The 21,253-nt window shown below is 37.4% G+C and overlaps 1 protein-coding gene and 1 long non-coding RNA gene across 3 annotated transcripts in view; one reads left to right on the top strand and one right to left on the bottom strand.

The window, feature by feature from the left end:
• The window catches only part of Cdc73 (cell division cycle 73), a 160,436-nt gene extending 147,461 nt beyond the window's left edge, over positions 1-12,975 (bottom strand). The window contains exons 1-5 of the mRNA XM_004862760.4: positions 12,815-12,975; positions 9,799-9,904; positions 7,241-7,310; positions 1,820-1,882; positions 1,685-1,737 (exon numbers count right to left, since the gene is read on the bottom strand). Coding sequence (XP_004862817.1) covers positions 1,685-1,737; positions 1,820-1,882; positions 7,241-7,310; positions 9,799-9,904; positions 12,815-12,945 — 423 coding nt within the window. The 5' untranslated portion in view covers positions 12,946-12,975. The remainder of the gene's footprint in view (positions 1-1,684; positions 1,738-1,819; positions 1,883-7,240; positions 7,311-9,798; positions 9,905-12,814) is intronic.
• A 248-nt stretch (positions 12,976-13,223) lies between these two features.
• Positions 13,224-14,085, top strand: LOC147823156 (uncharacterized). Of its 2 annotated transcripts, none has more exons than XR_015444198.1 (2): positions 13,224-13,327; positions 13,665-14,085. It is a non-coding gene; the product is annotated as an uncharacterized LOC147823156 (long non-coding RNA). The 2 variants fall into 2 exon arrangements; XR_015444197.1 differs by lacking the exon at positions 13,224-13,327 and adding an exon at positions 13,344-13,559.
• Positions 14,086-21,253: the final 7,168 nt, after the last annotated feature.

Raw genomic sequence — 21,253 nt, 5'->3', positions numbered from 1 at the left:
CTCTGCATGTACTTAATTAAAATTACATTATTGTACCATCTAATTTTGTCTCTGAGTCCACTGTACATAATTACCAACTAACCCCATCCCTTCAAGAATTATCTCTCTTAACCTTAATTGTGGATGCTTCGCTGTTTATATGCACACAAAAAGTATCCACATATAACTATTTGATTCTGATATTAGTCCGAAATAAAAAAATTAATGGTTGGGCAAGGGATTTAGCTCAGTGGTTCTATGGCCTGCATCGCAAGTACAAGGTCCCAAGTTCAATTACTGGCAGCAAAAAAAAAAAAAAAAAAATTAATGGTTTCTAGCACTGTTAATAATACTTTTGATGAAGGCAAGTGTTATTTCCTTACTATTAATTGATATATGACCAGTTTCATCATGTGTCAGATTTTAAGTATGCCTCCATTTTCAGGGGAGTCTATATATATGTACCTGATACGGGTCTTGTTACCAATTTACATAAGTAGTATCACAATCATGGAATTAAAATTTCTAAGGTTTACTATCTTATTCATTCTACCAGCTAATCAACAAGTTTTCTTTCCAAAGGTCAATGCATTTTTTTAAATTGACCAAAATTATGTATTATGAATGTTGTTTTAAAGTTTGTATACATTGTTGCAGGGCTCAGGGAACTAATTTATGTATTACCAATTGTAAATATCGTCACATACTTATATTTTGTGAGAACACTCAATTCTACAACAGAATACATTGTTACTAACAAGAGCCACCATGTTGCTCAGTAGCTCTCTAAAGGCAACTAAATTTGTTTTTTGAAAGACAGTGTCTCACTACATAGTCCAGGCTGACCTTGAACTGGCTATATTCAGCTGGTCTCAAACTCTCAATCCTCCTGCCTCAGCCTCCCAAGTGCTGGGATTACCAGTATGTGCTACCACACCCAGGTGATAACTGTATTTCTTATGTAGCTTTCGTTTCACACAAACTATCCTTATTAACCACTAATATTCTTCTTGCTAGCTAAAATACAGCAAGAAATCCAGAACCCATTATGTCAATATTTTAAGAAATATCTACATATTATAAGCACTTCATGTTCCAAGCTCTGAAAAATAAAGCAAATTGTATATTACCATATTCTAGGGATAAGCAAACTTCAACCCAAAGGCCAATTCTGGCCTACCATCATTTTGCGAAACTGTACAGGAACACAAATATATCTGTTCATTTATGTGTCATCTATGATTGCTTCCACATTACACAGCAGAATGCAGTAGATGCAATAGAGTGTACAGCCCAGGAAATCTAAATCATCTGCTATCTGATCATTTACAGAAAAAGTTTTCTGAACCTTGAACTAGTCTATTACTTTCATCAAAAATATACAAACAATAAAAATAAAATGGTTTGACAAAGCTTGTGTACATGACAGCTAACACTATAGCTCAAGCTACTTAGTAATCAACTTTTCCTTTTACCACAAAAAATTCCAGAAAGAAAAGTGCCTAGAATTACTACAAAGAATTATTAATATACAATCCCAGTTTCTCAAGTAACATAAATCATCTTTAAAATAAAGCTCTATTGGGCCAGGGATGTAGCTCAGTGGCACCACGCCTACCTGGCAAGCACGTAGTCTTAGGTTAGATCATCAGTACCAAAAATAAATAAATAAATAAATTTTTAAAATAAAATAAAGCTCTATTACCTCAATACGTGGTTTCTTAGCTTCTGCTAAAACTTCGTCTGCAGCTCGCTTGACTAGAAGAAAAAGAGGATAAATAAATGTACAGTTTTGGGATGAGTTTCTGAAAGTTCAAAATAAACATGTAACAAGGCATACCTTGAGTAGATCTCTGAAGACCTATTTCTAGGGGGGCACTTCTGTCTATACTTGCCGATGTTGCTGAAAATTTGAAAAGATTCATATAAGCAAATCAATCAATAGTTGAACAAATATATCGGATATTATCACAAGTAAAATGCTCCAGCTTTGTTATATTTTTTACTTCTGTATGAAGATTTCTGTAGTAAAAAATAAGTTTTAAAGCAGTTCTGTAATTTTATTAAAAGATTCTATTAGAAAGTCTGTGAGAAGACTATTTTTGACCATTTAGCTTACAAATTACTGAGATGATATGACTGAAATTAACTGGTCACTTCAAAGAATAATCCAACAACACAACACTGGCATATAAATAAGTATATCTATAAAAAGATAAGTATATACACATAAACATATATATGTGAGGGCACATTTTTAAGTTAAAATTCATATGGAACATACAACTTTTAGTTACTCACAAATGATAAAAACTTCAATTATCATTTAAATTATTCCATTTTTGAATGGTTCAAAATATTTAAAACTATTAAAAAGAGGTATGCCTGTCACCATCTACCTAATTCCTACCACGCTGTGTAAACAAGTTAAGTGTCCTGTATATCCTTCTAAAGTTTGTTTCTCTAGATACAATAAATATAACTATACTTTTAGTTTTACTTTTTTTAAACATAAAAAGTAGCATACTAATACAATGTTCTGAATCTCACTTTTTTTGCTTACCTTACCATATTATTTACACATATTCTTCCCCATTAGTATGTGGAACATGTCCTTAACTCTTTCTTTATAATTATGACATATGCTATTTTATAGATTATACTTTAACTAGTTTTCCATTGTTGAGCAGTTTAATTCTGACAGTCTTTTGTCATTACAAAGAATGTAATGACAAAGAAATTAGTATGTATGTCACTTCATACATTTTCAACTATACCACTGGGATAAACTTCCACATGTATGATTTCTGAGCCATATTTGTAATGATACAAGACTGTCAATTTTTCCAATAAGGGTTGTACCAACTGACACTATAACAATACAGAATGTTTCCTCATATTATCAAACTGACAAGTCTTTAAAAAATGTTCTTTGTATTGTTTGTGTAATTTATTATAAATGAAACGCAAATTTACATATGACTGTCATCTTTTCTACATCAGTGAGATTGGCCCTTTTCCTATGAGTTAAATATTTTTTCCCAGTTTATCATGTAGTACTTGTTTCTTATGCTTTTATTAAACTATTAACTGAATAAATCACTTTTCTCCCAGTGATTTGACATGTCTCTTTCCTCATAGGTTTAATTCACATGTATAATTCTAATCTGACAGATAAAAGTTTTAAAATTATCAGAGCTTTAAATTCTTTTTTTTTTTTTGTACCAGGGATCGAACTCGGGTCCTTGCGCTTGCAAGGCAGATGGCAGAACTACTGAGCTAAATCCCCGGCCCCAGAGCTTTAAATTCTAAGCTTTAGAAACATTAGTCTCTCTTCATTGTTCTTCTAAAGTATTACAACAATTATGTTTACCAAATGAACTTTAAATTTACCTTGTCTATTTCTAGTTCTCAAGAAAAACTGTCTTTTTACCGAGATCATGTTAAACATATCAACTGGGTCAAAGGCTAACGTGTGTATGCTATTATGGCATGTCTAAAAACAAGAGCTTAACATCTGTTCCATTTTTTTATTAAACTAACAACTTTTTCAAATTACCAAAGCAATATACTTGATTAAATTTACTAATCCTATACAAACTACATAAAATAGCATGGATGGATAAAGAGCAACTTTCTTGGAATCTAAAAAGAAAAAAAAAAACTCTAAAGTACTCCTCCCAAAATTAGCCTACTCATCAGGCTCACTTAAGGTGTTTAGACTAAAGAATCCTAGATCCTATACCAGATCTTTTAAAGTAAAACAAACAAAACTTATTTTTAACAAGTCTACCATATAGTCCTCACATTTTAAAAGCTGAAGAAATGGTGCTCCAAAGAATTACATTTGCTTGGATTCAAATATAAAATAATAGCCTTCTCCTATCCTTCCCAACTTCATACCCTTTGCAGAATTGGGATCTCTCCTTAATCCTTTTCATGAGAATAAGCATGTGAAGGATGGGGATTTTACAGTTTGTACAACACCCAGAATAATGCCTGCAAGAATAAGCATTCAATAAGCAATTGCTGAATGAAGACAGCACAAGAAGAAAGCAGTCCTGATAATGACTTTCCCATTATGCACCAGACTCCCTATGTAAATCAATCTTAGTGCTTAAAACCATAGGGCAGAATGTGGCAACACAGATATTAATGACTTCAGAATAAATTCCACTCCAGGGAAGGTAAGACCAAACCGTTCTATTATACCAATTTAGGTATTTGTACTCTGTAAGACAGCAAATTAATAATTATTCATTTATCCAGTTAAGGACCTACTATGTACCACTGTTCTAAATGCTGGGGGGTTAACAATACAACAAAGATTTACCCTCTAGTGGAGAAAAGAGATAATATGTAAGTAAATAAATATGAAACTTCAGGTGAATGTATGAGATTTATTGAAAAATAAATTAGGATGGCAATGTACACAGAAGGGGAGACAGAGGGAAGGAATGGGAGATACAGTATATCTATACAAGTACAGATAACTATATGGATTAAGATAGGTTTTTTGTTTGTTTGTTGGTTTGTTTGTTTTTTGTGGTGCTGGTGACTGACCCTAGCACCTAGAGCATACACTAGGACAAGCACTGGATTGACTGAGCCACACCTCCATCCTCTCCCCTTTCCTTTTTCTAAATTTTGAGACAGGGTTTTGCTAAATTGCCCAAGCTAGCCACACCTGCAATCCTCCTGCCTCCCAAGTAGCTAGGATTACAGGCATGTGCCAATTTATTTTATAATTTAGGTAGAATGGTCAGAGCAGTCTTTAACAGAATATTTGGAACAGCATTTGACCACAGATCTGAACAAGACAGTAAAGAGATAAGCCTGGTGACAATGTAGAGAAGCAGTATCAGACAGATCAATAACTGTAAAGGCTCCAAGATTAGAGCAGATAAAAGATCAATGAGACTGATGTGAGCAAAGGACAGTTGGTAGAAGATAAGGTGCCAGAGATCTAGGCAGATGCAAGATCATGGAGGTCAGCATAAGCTTTATTCTAAGTGAAAGGAAGCCACAAATAGCCTTGAACACAAGAGTGACACAGTCAAGTTTATGTGCCCTTTCAAAAACAGTCTTAACTGCTAAGCACAGACCATCCTGTATTAAATAAAGAGCCGGAACCCGAAAGGAAGCTATACAATAGTATAAAGAGGCAGTATGAAACAGTTCGCAATAGAAAGGTAAAGAAGTTGTAGTAGTTTTAAAAATAAAGGAAAGGACCAGCTTATGGAATGGATGTGAGATGTGAGAATTCCTAACCAATGGCATAGATTACCATCACTCACTACTAAGATGAAAGAAGAGACACAAAATGTTTGTTTTGTGTGGGGGGTGGGAAGGAAGGAGTGAATTGGGCATTCTATTTTATATTAAATTTCAGGTGACTATTAAGATCCAAATGAAAATGATAGTCAATTTATTAATGTGGAGCTTAAGAAGAAAGCATAAACACAACTGGCCCTTAACCAACATAGGGTTATGAGACTACCTTCCCAAGTTGAAAATCCACATGTAACTTGGACCCCAAAAAACTTAACCACAAATGGCCTGTTGTTTACTGGAAGCCTTGCAAATAACATGGTCAATTAACACATATTTTATACACGTGTTATATATTCTGGTGAAAACCACAAAAGAACCATGAGAACATATTCTACCACAATATATAATTTACTACAAATGCAATTTACAATATGCAGATTTACTTTATGATCTGCTCACGAAGACATGACTATCATTATACAGCATTTTGTTTTGTTTTGTTTTTGGTACCAGGGATCGAACTCTGGACATTGCACTTCCGAGACAGGCATGGTACCACTGAGCTAAATCCCTGGCCTCATTACACAGCATTTTAAACAGATATTTGCAACCCCTGGGCTCACCACAATAGCAACAGGAGGTAGCTATGAAATTACTACAAACCACAGTTAATTTTATGAAGTTATAATTTAATGCTACATCTTTAGTTTTCTTTCAACTGTGAATAGCACTATCAATGTTCTGTTAAGTTTTGATAAATTTTGGGCCGGGGATTTAGCTCAGTGGCACTGGGCCTGGCTCACAAGCACAAGGTCCTGAGTTCAATCCCCAGTACCAAAAAAATAAATAAATAAAATAAAAATAAAAAGGTCTGATAAATTTTAAACTTTCTGAAACAGACGTGTTCATATCTTATGGTGGTAAGTGATAAAATGGACTGTTTACATATATTTTATGCACTCACAATGTATTTTTTCTTAATTTTTTTCAATATTTCTAGGCAATGCAGTTCATCTGTCAGTTTTTCAGACTGTCACAAATCTCCAAACGAGAAAAAAAAAAATCTACTTATCAGTGGACCTAAGCAGATCAAACCCATGTGTTCAAGGATCACTCATATTTTGAATTCATTGGAATACATGTGATATTTAAAGCATAAAACTAGAAAAAGTAACCTACAGATTTAGGATTAGAAGAGAAAAAAGAAAAGTTAAGTCACAGAACTTTCAGCATAGGCTGGCAGGTAGATTATGAGAGATGAGAGCTAAGAGTGACATGGAGAAAGGAGTGGTCAACAGTAGTAAATATTGTTGACAAGTCAGGGAAGGTAAGAGAGACCAAAGAATGTAATAATCTTTAAGTTACTGCTGACCTTACAAAGAGTAATTTTAATAAGACAATGAGGATGAAAATTCAGAATGGAGCAAGCTTCAAGAATCATGGGCAAAAAAGAAGCAGTAATATCACACCAACTCTTGCAAAGAATTTTGTAATAATAGCAGAATGCAGAAGACAAATGGAGCAGTAGACATCAGGAATGTGGAATCAAAAGCATTTTTCAAAGAAGAAATATCTCACAGTATGTACTCTAAAAGATAATGATGCAGAAGAAGGGAGAAGACTGATTAGGCAAATGAGAAACAACAATGGAAGGAGGCAAAGTCTTTGAAAGTGTGAAAACCACATAAAGGAAGGGGTAAATAGCCTTAGGAACAGACAGCATTGACGTATCTAGAAAAAAGAATGTACAGACACAGCTGTATATCAGGTAAATTTTTAGTGGGAATATAAATTCTCTTCCTGTTTTTCATTTTGTAGAAAAAAAAAGCAAAACAAAAACACAAAACAATGTCTATTTGAGAGTGGACCAGGATGGTGGCACACACCTGTAACTAGCACCTGGGAGACTGGGGAGGGAGGATCTTGAAATCAAGGCCAGCCTGGGTTACAAAGTGAGTAGAGTGAGCGCAATGTAGAAAGTACTCACAGGCTTCACCGTTGAGATATCCTAGTAGGTCTTTCCGGTCAGGTCTTCTGACCACAATAATATTTTCAGTCTGAAGCCAAAATTTTTTAAAAAAGAAAAATATTAGATATTAAATGGGTAACAACTATGTTAAACTCGATAAACACATAATCTGAATTCCAACATATCTTGGTAATATGTACCTGAAAATCACATTTGTAAAAAATGTTAGGCTTAAAAATTTTTTCAGCTAACATGTTAATTTTATTTTTGAAATTGCAGGAAGATGTATTAAAGATAATTACTAGAAAGAAAGCAATGATTTTATTCCTTTTCATTATTTTTTAATTATACTCATGATGGTTTGCATATATGAGACCAGTACCTTTTCAGTCCTATTGCTGTCCCACTTTATACAATGCCTCCACAGTGCTTTCTTTTCTCACACACAAATAAGCCCTTTTCAAAATATTCCACTTAAACTCTACCAAATAAACTGAAGTAGTCACTAAAACTAAATTCAGTAATTAACAATAGGTACATGGTACATTGTTTAGGCATGAGAAAAATTACAGATTATACATGAAAATGTTAATGGCAACTGTCTACCTTTTATATTACATATTTCTTTTTATCCAATATAAATTCTGTAAGCAGGGGGGAAAGATTAAAAAAATTAAATCTGAAAAAACATCCATTTTAGGGAAATAGATAAATTTTCCTTTAATTATCTACATTAGCAAGTTGTAAAGTTGTGCGCAAAACAAATAAAACTGTATACTTTGGGTACCACATCATCTTTTGGACCATGAATTCAATGAATCCTGTCATTATTACTATTTTCCATGTCATTTTTCTAACGCAAACAGAGTGCAAGGAAAACTGGTAGCCAAGGGATTAATATAGTTCAAATCCTTTGTCATCTTATATGAGCAACAGTGAGTAAGAACCCTATCACTGGTCAATTGTCTTATCATAAATACTGATTACATTTCCCTATACCAACATTCTACACTTACTCCTTGATGACTTCCTTGAACTTTATCTGTGTCTTTCTATGTAAGTATATATGTATACATACATACGTGTGTTTCTTTTTTTGGAGGAACTAGGGATTGAACCCAGGGCCTTTGCACTGAGCTACATCCCCAGCTCTTTTTTATTTTGAAATAGGGTCCCATTAAGTCGCTAAGCTGTCCAGGCTGGACTCAAACTTTCAGGATTCCTCCAGCTTCAGCCTCCCAGTGCTGGGATTACAGGTGTGCACTGCCAAACCCACAACCACTTAAAAATTAATCTTTTCATTTTTTAAAAAGTCAAGCCTAATTTTCATTTCTTCTAAGTTTAAAAGCCCCAAAGTTGTTTTTGTGTGTGTCCTTGTAGGTTACTTTAAACTAGTCTACATGGAATATAACAAAGCCCATTAGAAGGTGGAATACTCTTTCAACTATTTTCAGTGACGAGACACTATTTAAAAGACACCTCACATAAACTGGTAACCTTGACTAGAAAGGCTATAAAAGTGAATTTCGGACACCTTAATCCAACTGAGCCACCGTGTTAAATAACTCAAAAAATAACTAGTGATGATAAAGTGATGAACGTGAAAAATTTGAGAAAAAACTTTAAAAAACTATAAGAAAAAGTATTTACAAGTTAGTATAGCTCAATAAACTAGGTATTTATAAGTTAAAACAAAAATTACTAAAAACAGATATTTGATTATTTCATTATTTCCCCCTAAAATTTTTATGTCCAGCTCTACCAAAAGAAATTGAGGGCGTCATTTGAAAAAATTAAACATCATCATCCTTTAGGAGCATTTTATCTGGGCATTTATGGTAAATTACAATGTAAAACAGTGATGACACCCAAAAAACCCTGAATCCTATTTACTCAATAAATATATTCTGTTTCTCTACAGATGGAAGAATCTCACCATGAGCAATAAACTTTCAAATACTGAGAAAGCAGGCAAAACTGAAAACAATCAAGATGGTATGAATATAACTCAGATTTATTACAGTCAATTCTAAAAAGGTATGTACTGTATAGATATCAATTCTTATGACAAAAAGAAAGTTTTCCTGAGATTCAAATAGAGTTCTAAAAAATAAAACTCCATTCACAGCCTTGTATTTTTTTTTAAAAGATCTTTATAAATGCCTTTAAAACTTTCACTGTAGCTAAGCATAGTGGTAATATTTGAGTATTCCCAGATACTTAGGGGGCTGAGGCAGGAGGATCTCAAGTTCAAGGCCAGTTTGGACAATTGGGAGACCCTCACTCAAAATTTAAGGGGGATGGGCCAGGGATTTAGCTCAGTGGTTTCACCACCTGCTGTGCAAGCGCAAGGGCCCAAGTTTGATCCCTGGTACACCCCCCCCCAAAAAAAAAAAAATTTTAAGGGGGAGTGGGTTCCACAGTTATAAACAGATTTAAAAAATTTGTATAAATCACAGAGTAGCCTAATTTTGACCCTCCTCGAGACATCCATACATTTTAAACCCATGAGAGAAGTTATCCATGTCAAACAGTATCAACAAAATTTTTAAAATATTAAAATGAGTTCTACTTACAGCTGCCCGTCGGACATAAACAGGATGAGAAAGGTGCACATTATTAAGCAGAAATAAGATGGAATCCAATGTGTAGTACTCTCTGGGCTGCCCTTCCTTTCCAGTCCTGAAATACAGGCAAGATTTTGTTCACACTTTGAATTCAATTCTTGGGCTTAATTAGATGCATTCACCTACCTACATCCACTTGGCTATTCAACAATGTACTTAATAGGTTCATAAAGGATAAAGTCTAATATTAAGTGGGCTGTTATTAGGGCAAAAAAGAAAACAACAACAAAATGCAAGAAATAGGAAAAGCACACAAATTCATACTCTAAAGTACTCTATACACTTTTTAGAATTAGGCCCAAATTAGGCTCTGGGCTTTTTCAATTAAGGAAGAAACCTAACCAGTTACAGATTGAAGAGATCTTTAAAACAATCAATCTGCTTGAGGTAAATACAATTACCATCATTACAGAACTTAGAGAAAGTTTACCCTGTGGTTCTTTCTAACAAAGACAATACCACTGAACATCCTTAACACCATTCTTTCAAGTGAACACAATGAATTTTAGAAGTCAATAGAGGGAACTGAACCTAGGATGTTTGTACTGACCCACATCCTCAATCCCTGTGTCAAAAAGAAAAATAAAAAGCAGAACAAGGGATTGAGGATGTGGCTCAGTGCAAATTGCTCACTAAAATGTGGCTCACTAAATTGCTCAAACTAGGCTCAAACTTGGGATCCTGTGTCAGCTTCCCAAAGTGCTGGGATTACAGGGGTGCACCACTACACAGTTATGATTCTTATAACATCCCTCTAATTAGATCAAGGAAGCCAAATGGAGACACAATTCTACCTGTAATAAAACAATGTATCCTAAAGGGTACAAACTCTCTAATGCAAACACAGGTTACTTAGTGTTCAATCCCTTCCTTCCCCCTGCAACTACTTACCATAATTCCTATGCATTATTTGAATTCATGTAACTACCACTCACTATAATGAGCCCCAAATCTACTTTTCCAGCATCTATTACCATTTTCCCCTAAAATCAATGTATTTAAAACCACAAATCACATCAAGTATGGTACAAAGAAATTCAATACAACTATTGTAGGGTTTGTTGGGTGTGGTGGCACTTGGTTGGACATGGTGGCACACGCCAGTAATCCCAGCAATTAAGAGGCTGAGGCAGGAGGATCACTGCGAGTTCAAAGCCAGCCTGGGCTACACAGTGAGTTCAAGGCCAGTCTGAATTACATAACAAGACCCTGTCTCAAAAAACAAAGCAAAACAACGACAACAAAAAAATTCCAGCACCTGAGAGGCTGAGGCTGGAGGATCACCGCAAGTTTGAAGACAGCCTGGGCTACACAATGAATTCAAGGCCAACCTGAACTACACAGCAAGACCCTGTTTCAAAAACAAACTATATCAAGCCAGGTTTTTACTTACAATATACAAAAAAAGCAGAAAAGTAACAGAATGCTATACACACAAAAAGTATTGTTTAATGTTTTATATATATAGTTATCCATGCACACACACACACATTCCAAGTGAAAATAATCCCTCAATGTGATTCACTGTTGAAAAAATTTGCAATTTATTCTAAGCATTCCTTCTTCCAGTGGCTAAAATGAACTGTCAAAATATGTTCTTTCTAGCTTCCCTGCCCTCAGGTACACAGTTCCCTTATCTTGGAAGCCTAATTCACCATTTCACTCACAGAATTCTTAGCCATTCTTTAACGCTTATTCATTTATTCAAGAAAACTCTTTAGGGTGCAAACATGTCAAACATACTTCTATGGAACCTTCCCTAAATAGCCCCAACTAGAAGTAACTGTTCTCTTCTTACAAGCTTGAAAGCATGTCACATCAAGTCATCTGTTATAGCTCTTCTATTCAGACTAAGTTAACCTGTTTTGAGGCAGAAACCAGGATCTTAGGAATTCTTCTATTTCTTAGATCAAACCACCCTACACCTTGAGTACTCTAACCAATTTTTACAGAAAAACATCAGTTAGGAATTCAGTCAATATAATTCAGTCTATGCAATTTCTTTGAAAGAGGAAAACATGAGGAAACCCAAAATGTCATTTAATCAACATTTCATAAAGCAAATTAAGTTACAAGGAAAAAAACCCCTAAAATATCCCAGTTTTTCATCGACTCTTCACAAACCTCATTCCATTCAATAAAACAAAATGAGTAGCAAAGTTCTGGCCCGAGGTTCTAATTATTTAAATAAATCACCAATGACAGTGGCATTATTAAGGCCCTAAATGATTATTAAACCTATCTAGATGTTTTCCAGAATGACTTAAATCACAAAACTCCACGTGGATCAATATTTCAAAACATTTCTTTTAAAAAGCACTTTCCAAAAGCACACACATCAATTTCTTAAGACCCATAAAGCTCACTCGATTCCACCAGTAACTTTTTGCCTAAGAAACTGCAGCTTTCACTTCTTAACACGACAGTGCTAAATTCCAAATCCAACGAATCTCTTTCCGGTCGGTACTGGCTTCAGGAAGTCTAGTCCTTTCTCTCTTCTTAAGGAATAACATCTTCCCCATTAGGAAAAGAGAAGAAATTGACCAGAAGGTGCCAGGGCCAGGGGAGGCAGTTACAACACATGGCAGGAGAGAGCAAAAAGTAAATACAAAAAGATGCCTCCAGCACCACTCGGTATGCTCCTTTGTGCACCTATATTCAGGTACAGTGCACCAGCGTCGCTGGCACTCAATACACGCCCGTAAAAATGAACTGGTAAAGCCAAATTCCCATGCCACCTTTACCTCCGGCTTCTCAAAGACTTAAAGGGATTGACTGCTACAGACGCAGATCCGCCTCTTCCCTTCTCACCCTAAAAGTGCAACTTCTGGAGAAAAACTTTTTCCCAGAGCACCCAGTTTTCCCTCATCCCCAGGGGAAACCGGGGGAGGGGTTAAGAAAGAGGTCGCCCAGGGGCGCCCAACTCTGCCCTGACACCCTTAGGCCGAAACCACCCTGGACTCACCCCCAAACTACATAGTTGGTCTTCACATTCTTGGGCCAGGAGAACTCCCCGAAGATCACTTCGTCTCCCTTCACCACAATCTCCTTCTTCTGGATGTTGTACTGTCGCAGGACGCTGAGCACATCCGCCATCTTCTCCCCCCTCGCCGCCGCCGGCCCCGGGCGCCGCCGCCGCCGCGCCTGCCTCCTTCTGGCCCCGTTGCCTCGCCCTCTTCCTCCTCCGCCGCCGCCGCTGCCGCCGCCGCCGCCGCCGCGAACCAACAGCCGCACCACTAACAGCCGTCCTCGCCTACGACAGCAGCAGGGGCAGTAGCCGCCCAGGCCGCCGAGGACCCCGCGCTAGGAGGCAAGGCCCCACCGCCGGCTGTCCGCGGAGAACGCCTGACTGCTCGCCGCCAGCGCGGCACGGCCGCCGCCAGGGGGAGCCGCGAGCGCCGGGGAAAATGCCCCTCCCAGTCCCCACTCGGCGCGGAGCCGACTCCCCGAAACGCGGGGCCCACGGCACCGCGCCCACGTAAGGCGCGCGCTCGGGAAACATCGTCAGGCGCGCGCGTCGGGAGCACGCACGCGGGGAACACGTACCCGGGGATTCGCCGCGCGCGCTCGGCAGAGGCAGGCGGCGGCGGACGTTTCCGTCCCCAGGGCGCGCCGGCTTCCCCCGGCCTCGGGTTGCAGCTCTGGCCGGGACGTATCTCGGCGGTATCTGCGGAGCTGGCGGTAGCTTTCCGTCTACCCCGGACCCACAGGTCCCAGAGAGCTGTCTGTCTTGGCAATCTGGAGAGGCCCTTTTAGGAGAGCGGGGCTTCGCGTTTGGGGTTTAGGGTTTTAATTTTGTTTTGCTTTGCTTTTAGGCGGATTTGCAGAGTGCCAAAGACCAAGCCCGTCGGACAGTTTTGGCGCCGATGTGTGTTAGCGGCTGTTGAACCTTAGTCTAGTTTCATACCTTCTCGAAGCATCCAGCGGTTAATGTTGAAAATGGAATTAAATAAAGGAATAAGGTGAAAGCGTCTAGCGAATCAACAACATATAAGTATGGTATCTTCTCGCTCCTTTCCTTTGAAGACAACTTTTTCCATCTTGGCTTCTCCCACTAATCGCAAAGGGCTACAAGTTGTAGATGGGAAAGCTGCGTTTGCGGAAAACCCCAGAAGGTGCGGAGTACAACGCTCTCGGACTGTCTGACTTTTTAAGTGGCGCTCAGAGGCTCACTGGCGTCCTTGCGGTGTGAAAAAGTTGAAATAAATACACCACGGCCTGTGTACCTTAATCGAACACCCCGAGAGTCCCATATTTTTTCAATTCCTCATGCTATATCAGGAGAAAGGAAAGGTAACTTTGTGGATGACATAACCAAATTTCTCGACCTGCCTCCAGTTTTGTTACATGTGACAGAGTGCTACAGGTGGTCATTTCCTATACCATGGTCATTTCCATTTTGCAACTATTTAGAGAAACTATGCCCCACGAATGTCCTCACCCCTTAATGTCTCCCTGAACCTCACCCTAAGCACAGGTACTAAAGAGAACTGAACATAGGTACTATAAAGAACTGACTACTATTGTTTGTCCCACACACTCTATTCATAACCATTATCAGAACACTCAGTATTTCTTAGCCTTTTACTTACTGTGTCTTCCTACAAAACCAAAGGACTATAGACCTCATGTCAGATCCGGGTACCTTACACATTATTTGGCACATAGTCTACTATTAGTAAATACTGAGTTAATAAATGGATGGAAGCCCTTAGTAATTGTTGAAGTGATAAATGGGTGGATGAATTTAAGGAAGTCAAAGTTTCATCACAGGTAATCCTCCCAAATGATACTTAATCTTTTAAACACAAGAAATGTCTGAGCAGTCTCTCTTTTTGAATAAATTATGGGTTTTTTTAGGTTAATGATTCCTAAACTCAAAGTAGTAAGAAATGGCATTAGTAATTTGTTGCTTATTAACAAAGAACTGGAATTTGTAGATTTTTGTTTTAATATAAATATTCTTAAAATTACCCCTTTAATGTTGGTTCGGTGGAGGATGTAAAAATACAATAATAGGCAATATTAGCAGAAGAGCTAAAAACTTAGAAAAGTAATTAGAAAAACATGTTTTAACATAGTCTTGTTTGTCTTGGGCAAACTTCAGTCATGAGCTCCTAAAAGAATTCCCAAAATACTTAGTTTCAGGTTTCCTGATAGATGTCCACCAGTCAGAAGGTTTCATGTTATTTTTCATTGAAAAAATCATGGATCCATGAGTTTTACAACTACTTTGATTGAAAACAGTGTGTACCTGAAAAGGTCCTTTGTATCAGTGCCGAAGGTAGTCTTATGCTGGTGCTTTTCAAAATGACCAAATCCCTAGATTTTAGATCATATAAGGTCTGTTTCAGTAGGTATTTTGAAAATGCTCCTTGAACCTGACAATTCTCGAGATATTATAAATCTCTTAAGGTCTGTAATGGATGGAATTTAGGATTTGAAGTAAATTTTTGAAATACATAGATAAGGGGAGGCTTTTACATGATAAATAATCTGTGAGTCCCAGAATGGATAGATAGTTTTGCTATTCAAGATAATGGCAATATAAAAGCCTTTGAAAGATGAATTTTCTGAGAGCCTTGATAATTTTATTTTTAAGAGTTTATTAGTTCTCTACTTTTCTTAAAGTTTGTGGAGATGAGAGAATTTTAGCTCCCCAGAAAGAAAATCCTCAGCCACTTAGAGACTAAGCAAATGATAACCTAGACAAATCTGCTACTTATTCCTGGGGGAATTTATATTTAAAACATTTGGTGGTGTTCAAAGGGGCCTTGAGGCATTAGCTTCTGTCCATGTTCTATCTTTACAGTCTTGATTGGATTATATCCTTAGCTGATAGAATGCACATTGGAAAATCCTCAGCAATACCTGTACAATTGTCCCACTAATGTTGCTTCTATGTCATTACTAATTCATTTTTGCTATTGTATTTAATGTTGTAATTAAAATTGACTTTTATTATGGCTTCATCCTTACAGAATAACAAAATAATTCTTTCATTTATTATCCATTGTATAAATATTTTTACTGTTTCCAAAGATTCACTTCCTTTTAGAATGTCACATAGTTGGAATCATACAGAATATATCTTTTACAGATTGACTTCTTTTGCTTTTTAATGTGTATCTAAGTTTCTTCCATTTTTATGTTTGGTAGCTTATTTCATTTTAGTGCCAGATAATTTTCCGTAGTGTTAGGTACCACAATTTATTTATTTATTCACCTACTGCAAGACAGTTTAGTTACTTCCAAATTTTGGTAATTGTGTATAAAGATGATACAAATACCTGTGTCCCGATTTTAGTACAGATATACTTTGTAAGCTTTCAACTCCTTAGGGTAAATACCAAGGATAACCAGAAAGAATAAGCTTGCTAGGTCATATGGTAAGAGAATGTTATATAAGAAATTGCCAAATTATGCACCAAAACAACTGTACTGTTTTCTATTCCCACCAACAATAAATGAGACAGAAGTTTTGTTGCTCCACACTCTTTTTGGTACCAGGGATCGACTGTTGCTCCACACTCTTAAGAGCACTGGCTCAATGTTGTGTATTGTGCTCATTCTAATGGGTGTGTAGTAATAATTCTTGGTTTCAATTTGCATTTTCCTGATGGAATATGCGTGGAACATCTTTCCATATATGAACCAAATTGTTGGCAAATAAAAGCCTCAACTGAGGTACTACTATCATTTTACAAGGTGCATAATTCTAGTTTGGTGTGTTTGTTTGGTTTGTCTTAGCTTTGTTTTTTTTTTCTGGTACTGGGGATCGAACTCAGGACCTTGCACTTGCAAGGTAGGCACTGTGCCAATGAGCTAAATCCCCAGCTGTCTTAGCATTTTAAATATTCTGTTCCACAGTCTTCTTCAGTGCATGGTCTCTGAAGAGAAGTTCTTATCTTCATCTTAGATGAGAAAAAAAGATTCTTATGTTTGTTTCTCTACAGGTAAAGTATCTTCAAAAAAAAAAAAAGTATCTTCACTCCTATGGCTTTTTTCAGGATTTTTAAAAAATTGGCATATAATACTTGCACATATTTGTGAAGTAACAGTATCATAATTTTATACGTGTATTATAGTGCATGCAGTGATCAAATCAGGGTAACTGATAATTCCACCTCCTTAAACTTTTATTCTTTTAATGTGTTATGAACTTTCAATCTCTTATAGTCATTTTGAAATATAGTAAGTTATAGTATAGTTACCCTGTTGTACTTATAGAAAATTAATTCCTCCAGTCCAACTGTATTTTGGTATGCATTATAGGGGTTTTTTTCCCATTGACCTTGATTTTCTATAATTTGAAAATGATATGCTTTTTAATTGTTTGTTTGTTTGTTTGTTGGCATTTATCCTCTTTGATGTTCTCTGAATTTCCTAGCGCTGTGGTTTGGTTTTTTTCATTTTGTTTTGTTTTTGTGGTTTGGTATTTGACATTAGTTTGGGGAAATTCTCCATTATTATTGTTCAAATACGTCATTTGCTCCTTTCTCTGTTTCTTCTTCTAATATTTTTCATTACATAGATGTAACACCTTTGTAGATGTCCCACAGTTGTTAGATATTTTGTTCAGAGGAGTTTTGCTTGTTTGTTTTGTTGTCATTCTTTGTTCTCTTTGCTGTTCAATTTTGGAGATCTCCTCAAGTTCTGACATTTTTTTCTTCTGCCATATCCAGTCTAATAGGCCCATTAAAGGAAGTATTTATTTCTGTTAATGTTGCTGATCTCCAGGATTTCTTTTGGTTCTTTTTAAAGATTTCTGTTGCCTTATCTGCATTTGTCCTTGCATTATGTTTATTTTGTCCACTGGAGCTCCCAGCACATTAGTTACTGCTTTAAATTCAAAGTCTGATAATTGTAACATCCCTGCCCTGACTAGTTCTGGTGTTTGCTCTGTCTCTTCTAATTGTCTTTTTGCAGTTTAGTAAGGCTTCTAATTCTTCTCTTGATACCTGGACATGATGCACCAGGTAAAAGGAAGTGCTGTGAACAGGAGACCAAGAGATAAAGAGAGAAGAGAGGGAGGAAGGGGAAGGGAAAGTAAAAAGAATTAAGATGTGTTACATACATGAATTGACCCACCGTGAGGAATGTATTGCAAACATGTACTGATAAAAATGTTTTTAAAAATTTTTAAACCCACTCCTTTAGAAGTATGATGTGATGGTATAGGGGAGGGGACATGGTCCATAGTTATGTAATTAGCTTTCAGTCTTTTTGTCAACCTGTGCCTCTGAACTGTGGACTTCATAAGTCCTCTTCAATCTGCCCCTAAGTACTGTTAGGTAAGGGGTAGAATGACTAGAGTGGCCTGCAGTTGGATATTTCCCTTCACCCATACAGAATATTAGAGCTGGCTAGAGTTATACATTTTCCCTCTACCAGGCCAGTTAGGTCTGATAAAATCCCACCTGATTAGACTCTAGTTAACTAGTATTTTTCTGAAAACATACTTTGTTAAGAAGAACAGAATTCTCTGGTGTATTTCAAAATGATTTCTTTTTCTTCTCCTCCTGCTGGAAAAATAAGGGGATTTTTCTCTGATAGTTACTAACTCCTGGGGATAAAATTTGCAAAAAGTATGTAAGCTCTTCAATGACTGGATTCCCCTAAAACTTAACTCTCTTGTCCACTTGGACAGTGAACTTCTCCACTCTGAGCTTCCACCAGTTCATCGACTATACTCAGATTTTCCTAGCCTCGCAGTGATTCCTGGGGTGGTTTAAACTCATATATCTCTGCTTGCTAAGTTGCACTCCCTGTTTGTGAGTGTCTCTCCAGTGTGGGGGCCACTGGTTTCCCAAGTCCACACTTCTCTTACAGATCTGAGAAGAGTTGTTAATTTTTAAGTCTGTTCAGCTTTTTACTTGACGTTAGGATAAAATGGTGTCTTCCAGGTTCCTTACAGGTAGAACCAACATATCTGGTTTTTACCTAGATGTTGTTGCTCATCGGAGGGCATTTATTAACATAATAATTCATCTAGGGCCAGGGATTTATCTCAGTGGTTCCACCACCTGCCTCACAAGTGCAAGGTCCTGAGTTCAATCCCTGGTACCAAAAAAAACCCAAAACATAATAATTTGTCTAAAATCTTACAGGTAGTTGGATAGTTAACTGATTGTGTAAACTTGAGTGAGAAACACCCAACTAAGTTGGATAGGTACAGTTCTGGGTGTGGCTGAAGAAATTAATTTGAGACAGAAGACCCAACCTGGGTGTAAGTGGCACCAACCAATAGGCCTGTAGCCTGAATGGAATGAAAGGGAAACGAAGAAGTGTTCCGGAAATCTCGGAAAGAAATACATGGAGACACAGAATTCCGGTAAAATAATAAAAGTTCTACTTGCAAGCAGGTGGGACCACCAGAAACCAGTCTGGTCAGTGTCAGCATGTCCCCGTGCCCCTTTGTTCAGGAGTTCCTTTTTATATCCTTTTTAGCCATTATCTCATCCCTAATGGTCTTTGATGTGTAAATACAATTCCAGTTCCTATTTACAAGTCACAGACAAGATAAGCACATATACATTGTAAATTCACCCAGGCATTGCAACTTTGTTAGGCTAATGAAGTTACTGGTTAAAGAATCAGATAACAGTCACCTTAAACAATAAGAGTGACGGGAAAAGCAAATCTTAAAGGAACACATTACTTATTTTGCTTCTACAACTACCTTAATATTCAATCTACTAAGTTATCTAAAACTTTTCCCTATCAGAAGGAAGCCTTTTTTTTTCTGTTTCTTTGAAGAAGCTCCAGTCTTCACCTTACCTTTGACATAATCTCCAGGCTTCCACTACAGACTGTTTATCCTTCCAGCTCAAACTCTTGGACATCCTGATACAGACATGCAAGGGACATTGCAGTTAGCTTCATGTCTTCGACCTTTGACAGGATCCTTCAGATCTCTAGCACAGAGACAGTCCTTTAGCACTTGTCCAAGCCTGACTTGTAAATCCTTATGTATTTGTATATCTTGCATTAAATCTGTTTCTCTAGTGAACATTGACTAATTCAGATTTTGGAACCAGAGAAGTGGAGTTATTGCTTTGATGTTACCTGGCCATGTGGTTCAGGAGCCTTTGGGACTGGCTTGTGTGAAGAGTTTGGAGCCATGTGGAGATGCTGGCTGAAAAGTGACCTTGGAATGCTGTAAGCTGAACCTGATTGGAGATGCCAGTCAGAGCTTAGAAAATCAGAATGCTGATAGAAATACATCAGGTAAAGACCAGGCTGAGAGGTTTTAGTTAGGAACAAGGACTGCATTGGCTGTTGAACTCCAACCATGTGTGTTATGCTTTGGCAAAAAAATTTTCTGCATTTGTTCTAGTCCAGAGACTTTGCCTGAGAATGAGATTAAGGGCACAGTGGACTAATTAATCTGATAAAAGCAATTTCAAGGCAGTCTAATGTTGAGGCAGTGGCATGGCTATTGTTGATGGCTGTAGCCATTCTTATCTTGAGAATTAAGAGCAAAGAACACAGCAGGATGATTTTAAAAGTTTTGAATTTGACTAGAAAGGAAGCTCTGGAAAGTTGTGGACTGAAAAATGGAGCAGAGGAGAATCTAATAGCTCAGAAGGAATAGGACAATTGAAAAGATGGTCTGGGGACATCTTAAGAACCAGCAGGACTCCATCCTTTGCAGCCTCAAAATTGCAAAGGTGAAAGACTGCTTTGAGAAGAGAGCCCCAGAGCACCAAATTCCAAAATGGTGGTGGCCAAAAGAATTTGCTCCTCTGGATTCAGTTCAGAGTGCTCAGCAATCCAAATACTTCATCCCTAAAAGAGAGAAGGAAGCCTGGCTACTGCTCCAGCTGGCAGCAGACCTTGGCATCATCCATATGGAGCTGATTTTAGGAGCATACAGAGTGTAAGAGTTGTGGAGTCAGGAAGGCTTTCACCCAGGTTTCAGAAGAAGGTATGAGAGGCCAGGCAGTGTGCCCCTAAGAGGGCAGTTTGTGAAGCCAAAGGTGCTGTAGAGACCCCAGAAGGTTGGAGAGCTAGAAATGTGGACCTTTCTGAGGAAAGGGAGTGAGCAAAGCCAGCCCAAGAGAGAAGCCATGGGAGCTACAACCACTGGCAGTGCAATAGGGGGACAGCCACTCAGGTCTTTTAGAGTCTCCATCTTGCCATAGATTGCACTGGATGTTGGACATGAAACTGTGGGATTTAATGTTTGCCCTCCTGCATTTTTTTTACTGCTTTGGTCTCATTCCTTTCTATCCCCTATTTGGAATGAGAATGTTTATCTTGTTCCATTGTATGGTGAAAGTGTTTGACTTTGTTTTCATTTGTACAGGGGCTCAAATCTAAGAGTTTTCCTTAAGTCTCAGAGGAGACTTTGACTTGAACTTTTCAGCAATGCTAAAACTGTTAGGACTTGTCAACTCTT

The sequence above is a fragment of the Heterocephalus glaber genome, unplaced genomic scaffold (assembly GCF_053883595.1).
Source record: "Heterocephalus glaber isolate CG9 unplaced genomic scaffold, H.glaber_assembly_v1.0 deba00001600, whole genome shotgun sequence".
In the NCBI taxonomy this organism is placed as follows: Eukaryota; Metazoa; Chordata; class Mammalia; order Rodentia; family Bathyergidae; genus Heterocephalus; species Heterocephalus glaber.
Note: the sequence above shows the minus strand (reverse complement) of the source record. Positions and strands in the feature narration are given on the sequence as shown.